At 45.4% G+C, this 12,474-nt stretch overlaps 1 protein-coding gene across 1 annotated transcript in view; it reads right to left on the bottom strand.

The window, feature by feature from the left end:
• The window catches only part of SLC38A8 (solute carrier family 38 member 8), a 46,100-nt gene that overhangs the window by 8,503 nt on the left and 25,123 nt on the right, over positions 1-12,474 (bottom strand). Inside the window, exons 4-7 of the mRNA XM_034425492.3 lie at positions 10,034-10,187; positions 8,067-8,171; positions 3,824-3,875; positions 2,069-2,183 (exon numbers count right to left, since the gene is read on the bottom strand). Coding sequence (XP_034281383.2) covers positions 2,069-2,183; positions 3,824-3,875; positions 8,067-8,171; positions 10,034-10,187 — 426 coding nt within the window. The remainder of the gene's footprint in view (positions 1-2,068; positions 2,184-3,823; positions 3,876-8,066; positions 8,172-10,033; positions 10,188-12,474) is intronic.

Raw genomic sequence — 12,474 nt, 5'->3', positions numbered from 1 at the left:
GGAGGGTTTATTTTCGGGGGGAGGCTTATTTTAGCGCATGTGCTCAAAAGCCTGATTGGGCTTATTATCAGGGGATGTCTTATTTTCGGGGGAAAAGGGTATATTATATATTATATACAGTATGCTGTTTCCCCAAAAATAAGACCCAACCAGAAAATAAGTCCTAGCATGATTTTTCAGGATGCTCATAATATAAGCCCTATCCCCCAAAATAAGCCTGTTAAGATTGTCAGCCAGATGGATGCATTTAGTACCATATTTCCCCAAAATAAGACCCAACTGGAAAATAAGTCCTACCATGATATTCAGGATGCTCATAATATAAGCCCTACCTCCCAAAATAAGCCCCAGTTAAGACTGTCAGCCAGATGGATGCATTTAGTACCGTATTTTCCCCAAAAATAAGCCCTAGCCAGAAAATATGGCCTAATGCATCTTTTGGAGCAAAAATTAATGTAAGACACGGGGAAACATGGTATTATATAATATAATATATAATAACTCTCCACTTTTGGTAGGGATTTCCTCCTTGATGGTTCTCTGATTAATCAAGGAAGTGGTTAATCAAATTGGCAACTATATATAAATGGGCAGCAAATTCCACATGCGCAAACACACACACACACACACAAGATGTTAACTAGTTGGACAATGAAATATCTACTAAGCTCAGAGACCACTAGAAACTCCACTAGTTTAGTTATTTGGGTGAAAGAAAATGTATGGCAAACTCTTAAACTTCTAAACCCAAAAGAATTCTTTGCCCACTGATGATTCTCACCAAGTCACTTTTAGTGAAATTTCTTGAGGGGGTTATAAGAATTCCAGCAAACTGGACTATTTCCCATCTAGGACCAATATATATCCCAATATCTATTTGTCAGATTTCAAGCGCTACAATGCTCAGGCTGCCTAGCCAGTAGTTGACTAGAATGGAGTGGCATTGAAATCCAGTCTGGTGCCGTCTGAACTTAGTTGTTTTCTTGCAGGCATTTCATTGCTCAAACCAGGGGTGAAATGTTACCGGTTTGCACCGGTTCGTACAAACCGGGAGCAGCAGCAGTGGGTGGTTCGGAGAACCGGGAGCGGCGGCAGCACAAGGCTCCACCCAGCCGCCCAGATGCCATTCCTTCCTGGTCTTAACCAGGAAGTAACCTGTTTTTTACCCTCTGGCATGCACAGAAGGTTTGCGCATGCGCAGAGGGTCCAAGCATGCACGTAATGAGAGCGTGCATGTGCGCAGAGCGTGCATACGTGTGCAGCACGTGCACTTCCGAACTGGTAGGGAAGGTAAGTAGATTTCATACCCCAGCTTAAAATAGGTAATATCGTCAGTGCTGGCTTCACTAGCAGTGATGATGTTACTTAGTTTGGGTAATGAAACATCTGCAAGAAAACAACCAAGCTCAGAGAGCACCAAGGACCCCAAGGTCCTTCTCCCCTTCTCCTACTCCTTCACTACACAAACCTCACACTCTTCTAGCACTGATGATGTTGCCTAGTTGGGTAATGAAATGTTTGTAAGAAAACAAACCAAGTTCAGAGATCACCAAGGACCCCACAGTCGTCGTCGTCCTCCTCCTCCTCTAAACCTCACTCCCTTCTTGAACTGATGGTGTTACTTAGTTTGGTAATGAAACGTCTGCAAGAAAATTACCAAGCTCAGAGGGCACCAAGGACCCCACACTGGTGCAATAGGACTGGGTGTTTCCTTAATATGATCTATTGGGTTAGGGATTTTCTGTCTTGACTGTGAGTTGTATTGTGTCGGGGTGGGGGTGCACTGAGGGAGCTCAACACATATGTTGTGCACTGACAATAAAGGTTTGAATTAACACAGTCGTCGTTCTCCTCCTCCTCCTCCTCCTCCCCTGCAAACACCATTCCCTTCTAGCACTGATGATGTTACCTATCTGGGTCATGAAACGTCTGCAAGAAAACTACCAAGCTCAGAGAACATCCCCTCATGTCAACCTTGAGCTACAAATATTCTCCTTTATTAGTATCTTCTGAGGGCACCAGATGTGAAAAGTTTCTTCTCTGATGGAGAACGTTACGAGAAAGATACCTGTCAGGGAGTATATCAACAGACAGAAGAGCATGGACATCACAGAAACCACCACCCAGTGGGATAATCTCTTATCGCTCAGGCTGCAGTAGATGGCCACACAGGCTTCATGACACTGGAAGGCAAATACAAAGCACTGGAATTCAAAGCAGAGCGCTAAACCTCCTGCCTGCCCAGAACTCACTGCGTTGACTTCTTCCTCACTTCACATCCCTAAAGCTGTCGATACCCATTCCTGCCGTCAAGGGAGCATCCCTTTTATTTATCCCTTTTATATTTATATTGTTTTATATTTATCCCTTTTATACCACCCCTTTTATTTATCCCTTTTATATTTATATTATTCTATTTATCCCTTTTATAACACTGTTGCTGAAGTCATATTTTCTGCAATCGAGTTTGGAGCGGTTCACTTTAAGTTTGTATCTATTGTGTGCTCGTTATATTGTTGTGGTTGAAGCTGAAGTAGTCATTGACAGGAAGGACATTGTGGCAGATAATTTTATGTACTATGCTTAGGTCAGACGGAAGTCGGCGTAGTTCTCATTTGTCTAAGCCCAAAATTTGAAATCTGGCGGCATTAGGTATTTTATTGCAGTTAGAGGAATGGAGGACTCTTCTCGTAAAATATCTCTGGACTCTCTCAATTGTGTTTATGTCCAATATGCAGTGCGGGTTCCAGACAGATGAGGTGTATTCGAGAATTGGTCTAGCAAATGTTTTGTATGCTCTAGTTAGTAGTACAATATTACCAGAGAAGCAGCTACGCAAGATTAGGTTAACAACTCTTAATGCCTTTTTGGCAATGTTGTTACAGTGAGCTTTGGCACTTAGATCTTTAGAAATGAGTACTCCATGGTCCTTGACAGATTGAGGTTCATCTACAAGGTCATGTCCATCTAATTTGTATTTTATGTGTTGATATATATATCTCAACACATATATATTTGGTATATATATATATATATATATATACCAAATATATTTGACTGATAAAGAAATAAAGGGAGACTGGTATAGAACTATTTCAAGCTTCTTAGCTCTCATCAGCCAGCCTTACCCTTACTTGGATTCGAACCTGGGCTGCCTGCATGTTAGGCAGTTGTATTAACCACTGAGTCACAAGTTCTCCTCCCTTCATCAACCTGAGCCAGGGGAAAGATTAAGTGTTTTACCGAGACACCTGGTCTACTCCAACATGTGGGAGTAGCAGAATGCTCTCTCCCACATGTTGGAGTAGACCAGGTGTCTCGGTAAAACACTTTATATATGTGTGTGTGTGTGTGTGTGTGTTTTCCTCTAGCCAGGTTTTCCCTACGTAACCAAGGTTATATATATAACCTTAAGGTTATATATATAAAACCATTGGCAAATATATATATATATATATATATTTGCCAATGTGTAAGACAGAGCATTTGTTGGTTGAGATTTGAAGTTGCCATTTTTTAGGCCAATCTGACATATAGTCAAGGTCTTTTTGAAGGGTAGTTGCATTGTCGGTGGTGCTTAACGTATCTCAACACTTCTCAATTTCCTGATTTTGAAGTAAACAAGGAATGGGGAATCAATGACAAAGTTACTCTTTTTCTCCTGATAGTAAAAAAAGGTACACTTACATCTAAGTTATTGCATCCTCAGAGATACCTATAACTTTAAGTGTCCTTTTGCAACGAGGATGGACAAAGGATATGGATCAGCCCCCATATCTCCTTCACCCTTTAAGGAAAAAAGGGGAAATATTCACTTTATTACCTGAAATCCGAAACAGATGGTTGGGACAACGCTGAACATGGAGGCCCAAGAGCTGTGCGATTGAAAAACAAAACAAGGATGTACATTATGAAGGTGCCTGCCATTGGTCTACATGGAAACGGCCAAATAAATCAGAGTCTATTGGCTATCTAGGTAGGAAAATACCCTGAAAGATATTTAAAGAATGCATCTCCTCCCCCGTTGTAGATTGGCTTCTTCCTTAGTCACCTTTCTGCATTTCAATGTTAATATTTATCTTTTTAAAGTGTACGTTGTCATTTTTATCTCATAATCCACTTAGTGACGCTTGATGATAAGATGGGCAGCATAGACATTTAATAAAAATATAAGTAAATAAAAGAACACTTGGGTGCCCCCGTCCCATCATCTTGCCTTGTCAAAAATGGTGTAGGACTGTGATGGCAAACCTATGGCACGCGTGCCACCTGTGGCATGTGGACGCATATCAGTGGGCATGTGAGATCAGCTCCGGCGTGCAAGGAGAAGGAGAAGGAGAAGGAGAAAGAGAAGAAGGAGAAGGAGAAGGAGAAGGAGAAGAAGGAGAAGGAGAAGGAGAAGGAGAAGGAGAAGGAGAAGGAGAAGGAGAAGGAGAAGGAGAAGAAGGAGAACGAAAGAGAAGAGAAGAGGAGAGGAGAGGGAGAAGGAGAAGGAGAAGGAGAAGGAGAAGGAGAAGAGAAGGAGAAGAGAAGGAGAAGGAGAAGGAGAAGGAGAAGGAGAAGGAGAAGGAGAAGAGAAGAGAAGAGAAGAGAAGAGAAGAGAAGAGAAGAGAAGAGAAGAGAAGAGAAGAGAAGAGAAGAGAAGAGAAGAGAAGAGAAGAGAAAGAGAAGGAGAAGGAGAAGGAGAAGAAGGAGAACGAAAGAGAAGAGGAGAGGGAGAAGGAGAAGGAGAAGGAGAAGGAGAAGGAGAAGGAGAAGGAGAAGGAGAAGAGAAGAGAAGTTGGAAGGGACCTTGGAGCAGTGGTGGATTTCAAAAAAAATTACTACCGTTTCTGTGGGTGTGGCTTGGTGGGCGTGGCTTGGTGGGTGTGGCAGGGGAAGGATACTGCAAAATCTCCATTCCCACCCCACTCCAGGGGAAGGTTACTGCAAAATCCCCATTTCCTCCCAATCAGCTGGAACTCGGGAGGCAGAGATTAGATGGGGGCAGGGGCCAGTCAGAATTTTTTCTACCAGTTCTCCGAACTACTCAAAATTTCCACTACTGGTTCTCCAGAACTGGTCAGAACCTGCTGAAACCCACCTCTGATGTGTGTGCCGGCCAGCTGATTTTCGGGCCTTCTGGGCCCACCAGAAGTAGGGAAACAGGCTGTTTCCGGCCTCCAGGGGGTGTAGGGAAAGCTGTTTTCACCCTCCCCAGGCTCCTAGAGAGGCTTTGGAGCCTGGGGAGAGTAAAAAAACAGGCCTAGCGGGCACACCATGCCATCGTGTGCCAAAAGCAGGGGGAGCACCGGTGCGGGGAGGGTGGAGTTTCGCGTGCATGCATGGGAGGCAGGGCGCATATAATTATGGGTGTGGGCACACGCACGTGTGATACACCCCCACCACACATATTCCCCACGCTTTCGGCACGTGATGGCAAAAAGGTTAGCCATCACTGGTGTAGAGTCTTCTGCTTGGGAAAGCTGGGGGGTGGGGTTGGACTAGATGACCTACAAGGACCCTTTCAGCTGTGTTAATCTGTTATTCTTACCTAAATTGGTCAGGCAGAAAAGCAGTGCCAGGTGGTGAGGGAATAAATCTGTTTTCTCTGGCAATACCATTCACTTCATTTTTTCCCTCCACATTTTTTTTTAATTTTAAAAACAAACTTTATTCAATATAAAAAGATAAAAATTGTATAAAACGTTCTTAGCTCTACAAAAGAAAGTACAATTCTAAATTGCAAAGATACTAAAAACTAACAAACAGGATTGTCTATCTATATTTGAACATGTAAATACATATATACATTAACCTTTATTTCTTAATGCCGGTGTAAATTTGTTACCCTTAATTTCTTACTATATTTGACTTTAGTTTTTTTTCCCATCGATTGATCCATTCATACCATCTGTTCCATATTTTGTAATACTGTGAGATTTCCTTGTTGTTTAATTTTAAAGTTAATCTATCCATTTCTGCACATATGAATATTTTTTGGATTATTTGTTGCTCTGTTGGCAACTGTTCTAATTTCCAGGATTGGGCTAAGGTTAATCTAGCCGCCGTAATTATATGTAATGTGATGTATTTTATTTCTTTTCTACTACTTTTTTTAAGTATGCTTAATAAAAAAAATTCAGGTTTTAGGTCAATCTCTTCTTCTGTTATTTCTGTTATCCATATTTTAATTTTCATCCAGAATGTTTTAATTTTTGGGCAAAGCCACCAAAGATGATAAAAGGTTCCCACATTAAGAAGATCCATGATCAACACCTCTGGACATTTTATCCAGTTTGCTCCCAGGGAAGGTAATCATTATGATTGATAAGAATAATACTGCCTAATACTGCAGTCACCCTGTTGGAGACCATGGCATCTCTTGGCACCTATGGCAGGGGGTGTCAAACTCAATTTCATTGAGGGCCACATCAGGGCTGGGGTTGACCTCGGGGCAGGGGTGGGTTCTACTTGCCTTTACTACCGGTTCAGAATAGGATCGCGCGCATGCATTCGCTTTGCTTGTTGTACACGCCATGCTTTTGCGCATGCGCAGATCGCTTCTGATGACATCAGGGTCAGTGGGAGGAGCCTCCCGCCGGTTTTACTACCGGTTCTATAGAACCGGTCTGAACCGGGAGCAGCGGTGGGTTTCACATTATGTTACTACCGGTTCGCACATCTGCCTGCCTTCCATGTATGCGCCTGGCCTCAAAAATGTGCCAAAATAAGATGGCATAGAGCCAAGACGGGTAGTCAGGGCGGTTACCTGCGATTTCTGCTACCAGTTATTTATTTATTTTATTTTATTTTATTAAATTTCTATACCGCCCTTCTCCCGAAGGACTCAGGGCGGTGTACAGCCAGAAATAAAACCATGACACTATAAAAATTTTAAAAACAATTTAAAACAATTAAATAAAATGGCCGACAATTCTAATAAAACAACCCAATTAAAATAGTAAAAATATTATTATCATTTAGGCCAGCCCTGCTTGTTGGAATAATAATGTTTTTAGGGCGCGACGAAAGGTGCGCAGGCCAGGAATCCTACGACTCTCCGGGGGCAGCTCATTCCAGAGGGTAGGGGCCCCCACAGAGAATGCTCTCCCCCTGGGGGTCATCAGCTGACATTGTCTAGCTGACGGCACCCGGAGGAGCCCCTCTCTGTGGGAGCGTACCAGTCGATGGGAGGCTATCGGTGGCAGAAGGCGGTCTCGTAGATACCCAGGTCCCATGCCATGGAGTGCTTTAAAGGTGGCAACCAACACCTTGAATCGCACCCGGAAGACTACCGGGAGCCAGTGCAGCTCGCGCAGAAGCAGTGTTACATGGGAGCATCAAGTCGCTCCCATAATTACCCGCGTGGTCGCATTCTGGATCAATTGGAGCCTCCGGGTGCTCTTCAAGGGGAGCCCCATGTAGAAAGTGTTACAATAGTCCAGACGGGAAGTGATGAGGGCGTGAGTGACTGTGCATAAGGAGTCCCGGTCCATAAAGGGACGCAACTGGTAAATCAGGCGAACCTGATAAAAAGCCCCCCTGGCCACAGCCGTCAGATGGTCTTCTAAGGACAGCTGTGAGTCCAGGAGGACGCCCAAGTTGCGAGCCCTCTCTGAGGGGGCCAAGATCTCACCCCCAATAGTCAGTGATGGAGTCAACTGACTATGACGGGACGCCGGAAACCACAGCCACTCAGTCTTGGAGGGGTTAAGTCTGAGTTCAGGCGAACTGGTCTAAACCGGCTGAATACCACCTCTGCTCGGGGGGCCAGGTGGGTGTGGCCGACTGGGTGGCTGTAGCCGACTGGGTGGGGTGTGGCCAGCTTGACGCCACTCCCCAAACTGCTGGCATGTTTCCTCTTCGCATTGGGTAGACTGGGCTGAAGCGATGCAGGCCGGCCCCTTACATTTTCCAGGATGGTCCCACGGGTCGGATCCGATGTGGTTTGACAGCCTTGTCTTTGACACCCCTCACCTATGGGTTAGTTTGACCCCTAGGGTCAAGAGTCTCCTCACATAATCCCACAACGATGTATGACTTGCATCAAGTACAACTACGGGTGTCTATATATCCATACTTACCTAGCAGAATGGAGACGTTCCTGCTTAACAGCGTGATCGGTTTGGAGATAATATTTCAGCACAATGACCAGCATCAGGTAGCAGGCAGCTAAAGTACCAAGGATACTGGAAAAGATGCGCAGAAAGAGCAAAATTGGACAGAGGCAAAAGATTCTGCAGTAAGTCCTCAAGAGGACCAACCTAGAACTGAAGAGATATTTCCTAACGGTGAGAACAGTTAACAGTGGAACGCCTTGCCTCCAGAAGTTGTGGATGCTCCATCACTGGAGGTTTTAAAGAAGAGATTGGACAACCATCTGTTTGAAATGGTAAAGGGATTAGAAGACCTTTGAGGGGCTGCCACAGAGAGGAGGGGGCTCAAGCTATTCTCCAAAGCACCTGAAGGCCAGACAAGGAATAATGGATGGAAACTGACCAAGGAGAGATTCAACCTAGAAATAAGGAGGAATTTTCTGACAGGGAGAACAACCAACCCATGGAACAGAAGTTGCCTTCAGAAGTTGTGGGAGCTTCATCACTGGAGGCTTTCAAGAAGAGACTGGACAGCCATCTGTCAGAAACGGTGTAGGGTCTCCTGCTTGGGCAGAGGGTTGGACTAGATGACCTCCAAGGTCACTTCCAATTCTGTTCTTTTGTTTAAGGAAAACCTCCAAGGTCACTTCCAACTCTGTTCTTCTGTTATATGACTATAATGGAGCCTGCCCATTAAGGTCGTAAGTTTTGACGGTCGTAAAATGACCAATGATGTGTTTGCAGCAGTCATTAAGCAAACACCACAGCTGTAAAGCCGCCACTGCTCTCAGTCGTTGGGCAAAGGTCGTGGTCATTGAGCAAACCCTATGGGCATAATTTTGCTGAAAACCAGATGCCAGAGCCAGCCTTCAGCAAAACTATCACAAAATGAAGTCATGCGAATGCAGGAAGTGGTGGGTGGTCCATCACTGGAGATTCTCAAGGGAAGACTGGCAGCTATCTGTCTGGAAAGGTATAAGGTCTTCAGCAGGGGGTTGGATTAGAACAGGGGTCACCAAACTTTCGGACCTCAGGGATCAGTAAATTCATAATTTTAAATCCCGCGGACCACTAATATGATCTGCCTAATGACCGGCTGGGTGGGCGTGGGTAGGTGGGCATGTGACTGGGTGGGCATGGCCAACTCAATGTCATTCATGTGGAGGGGTGCCTCGCCCCTCCCCTCCCAGCCACTCCTCGCCTCCCCAGGCTCCTTAGGGCCCCAACAGGAAGCAGTTGTTGGAGCTAAGCAGCCTCCACGAGAAAGAGTTGGCAAAACAGCTCAGTTCAAATTGGATCTGGCCAAGAAGGAGGCTCAGTAGAAGCACCTCACTGAGGACTAGGAGCATAGGCATTCCAAGCAGAGGGAAGACCTGTGGGAGTGCAAGGCCAGGTACCGGCACCTGGAGGCTCAGCGGGCTGAGATGGTCAGCCAGTTCCAGGCCATGATGCAGTCCCACTGGAACGAGGCCCTCCGGCTCTTCGCCACCAGCGGCACTTCCCTCCAGCCTTTGCCCAAAGCCCTGCACCAGGAGGCTGAAGCAGACCCCAAGTCGGAATTTCTGCCCCCCTCCGACCCACACAAAAAGACCCCGAAGGGGGAGACTCTGCAGCAACACAAATGTTCATTGTACGTATCTGGCCCAGGGACTGTAATTTGAGGACTCCTGATTTAGTGCAATATAAATAATGCAAATAATTTTTCTGCGGACCACCAAAATTTTCTCATGGACCACCAGTTGGTGACCGCTGGACTAGAAGACCTCCCAACCCTATTATTCTATATTCTGTGCTCTTGTTCTGCACCTTACTCTGTCCAACCAGGGTAAAAACCCATATTCTGTTTCACTTCTTCCCAAAACATACCCGGGATGTAAATCAGATCCAAGTTGGAGTTAGACTTAATCCCTGGCGGACCCCGGTTCCAAAAATGGGCCCTTTGAACTCTGTCTTACCTTGTATATTTTTGGAAGCCAATTTGTCTTGGGATGGAGAGCGGGAAAATCACCAGGAGGCACAAGGTAGACAAGGTGAAACGCTGGTCGATAAACCAGGGCTGGCGAAAAGTGTCTCCGTGCAGGGTTTCGTTGAGGGAGAAAGAGTCGCATACTGGAAAAGAGTTAGAAGAGGGCAGGGTTAGAAGAGGCAGGAAATGAATCCAGTGGTGAAATCCACATTTTTTTTACTACCGGTTGTGTGGGCGTGGCATGGCTTGGTGGGCGTGGCATGGCTTGGTGGGCGTGGCAGGGGAAGGATATTGCAAAATCTCCATTCCCACCCCACTCTGGGGCCAGCCAGAGCTGGTATTTGACAGTTCTCCGAACTGCTCAAAATTTCCGCTACCAGTTCTCCAGAACCTGTCAGAACCTGCTGGATTTCACCCCTGAATGTATCCGAAGTTTGTCTTCTTCTGCTTCGTTTTTTTTAACCTACAGGCAGTCCTCGGTTTATGACCAACCACTTAGCAATCATTCTAAAGTTACATCATACCACGAAAAAGATATTTGGGACCCTGATTCAAAGTTCTGACTTGTGCACCCTAACTCTGGGGAAAATGCCCCCTAGCAAACAATAGGTTTTCTTAACGCTTATTACAAAAAAGGTAATAAAATCTCACATGGTCACATGTGTTACCCAGTTAAAAATGGACATGACCTACGATTGTAAATGCAAGCTCAATTGTACCAGGGATGAAATCCAGCAGGTTCTAACAGGTTCTGGAGAACCGGTAGCGGAAATTTTGAGTAGTTTGGAGAACTGGCAAATACTATCTCTGGCTGACCTCAGAGTGGGGTGGGAATGTAGATTTTGCAATATCTTTCCCCTGGAGTGGGGTGGGAATGGAGATTTCGCAATATCCTTCCCCTGCCATGCTAACCAAGCCACGCCCACAGAACCAGTAGTAAAAAAATTTGAATTTCACTACTGAATTGTACCTCTTTTTATGGTTAGTATTTTGACTATTGAAGTCAATTGAAGTCATGCACCATTGATTATTTCAATTGCTCCCATGGAATCTTACTTTGATTCAGGACTTTCACAAACTTATCAGAAGGCAAGCTGGCATGGTCCTCACCACCCTCAATAACTCCCCAAAAAAGAACCTCTAAGATAGGTGTGTCAAACTCAAGGCCCGCAGGATGGGGTGCTTAGATCTGGCCTGTGGGGCCACCCTAGAAACAGGAAAGGACCAGCCTGCGGTGCCTCTGCCAGCAAAAATGGAGCTCAGGAGAGCTGTGCATGGCCTCTCTGAGCTCCGTTTTCACTGGCAGAGGACTGCAGGAGGCCGTCGCAGCCAAAAACGGAGCATTGATGAGTGACGTTGAGCTGGCCACGCCCACCCTGGCCACACCTGCCCCAGCCACGCCCACCACCCCGGCTTCCCAAGGTGAAACACAACCCTGATGCAGCCCTCAATGGAATCAAGTTTGACAGCCCTACTCTAAGGCCATAAGTCAAGTTGAACATTTTTTTTCTTCTGCACAGGTGGCCACATATCCAAGAAAATTTTATTTTCTACCAATTCCTCTGGGGCTTACCGTACTTTTTGGAGTATAAGACGCTCCGGACTATAAGACTCGCCTACCTTTGTTGGTGAGGAAAACAAGAAAAAGAAATCTGCCTCTGCCTCCCAGCAATTTAGCCTCGTTACAGCAAACAGCCTGCTTTACTTTCAGTTTCGTTTTCAGCATAGCTTGATTAGCACAAGGGGGAAAAAAAATCTGCTCCAGCAATTTTTTTCCTTGCAGTAAGCAGCAGAGGTCCACGCAGCCATAGGCAATGGCAATCCCTGCAGCCTGAAACAGCTGAGAGTCAGGAGGGACAATCAACTTGTCTAATTAGGCTGCGCTGAAGCTGAAATGGGCTGTTTCTTCTTGCTGCTTGCTGCAAGGAGGTAAATTGCTGGGAGGCAGAGACCAAAGGGTGGGGGCCGGCGGGTGGGCGGGGCTACATAAGGGGCTGTATAAGATGCATCCAAATTTTCACCCCCTTTTAGGGGAGAAAAAGGTGCATCTTATACTCCGAAAAATACAGTACATAGGACACAGAGATAGTCCAGGAAATAAAGCTGAAGTCCAGGGTTGGTGCCTTGCAGCTCTCCAGTTTCTTAGTAGATAAAAAATTGTATGTAAAAACAAAATGAATCAAGTCAGGGGAGACTAGAAATATCACTGGGCATGCCAGTTACTCCATGTACTCATTTTAGAATGGAGAACAAACTCTATCTATGTGTGATTGATCATATTGACTTCTACTGTCCTGAATCTAATCCTTCTATGAAGCTTGGAGGAATTGCATCAGAATAAACCAAGCACCTTAGGATATATGCTTTAAATCAGGGGTGTCCAACCTTGGCAAATTTAAGACTTGTGGATTTCAACTCCCAGAATTCCCC

This window comes from Pantherophis guttatus, chromosome 11 (assembly GCF_059756535.1).
Source record: "Pantherophis guttatus breed Tessera chromosome 11, ASM5975653v1, whole genome shotgun sequence".
In the NCBI taxonomy this organism is placed as follows: domain Eukaryota; kingdom Metazoa; phylum Chordata; class Lepidosauria; order Squamata; family Colubridae; genus Pantherophis; species Pantherophis guttatus.
This window is presented reverse-complemented; position numbering and strand designations above follow the sequence as displayed.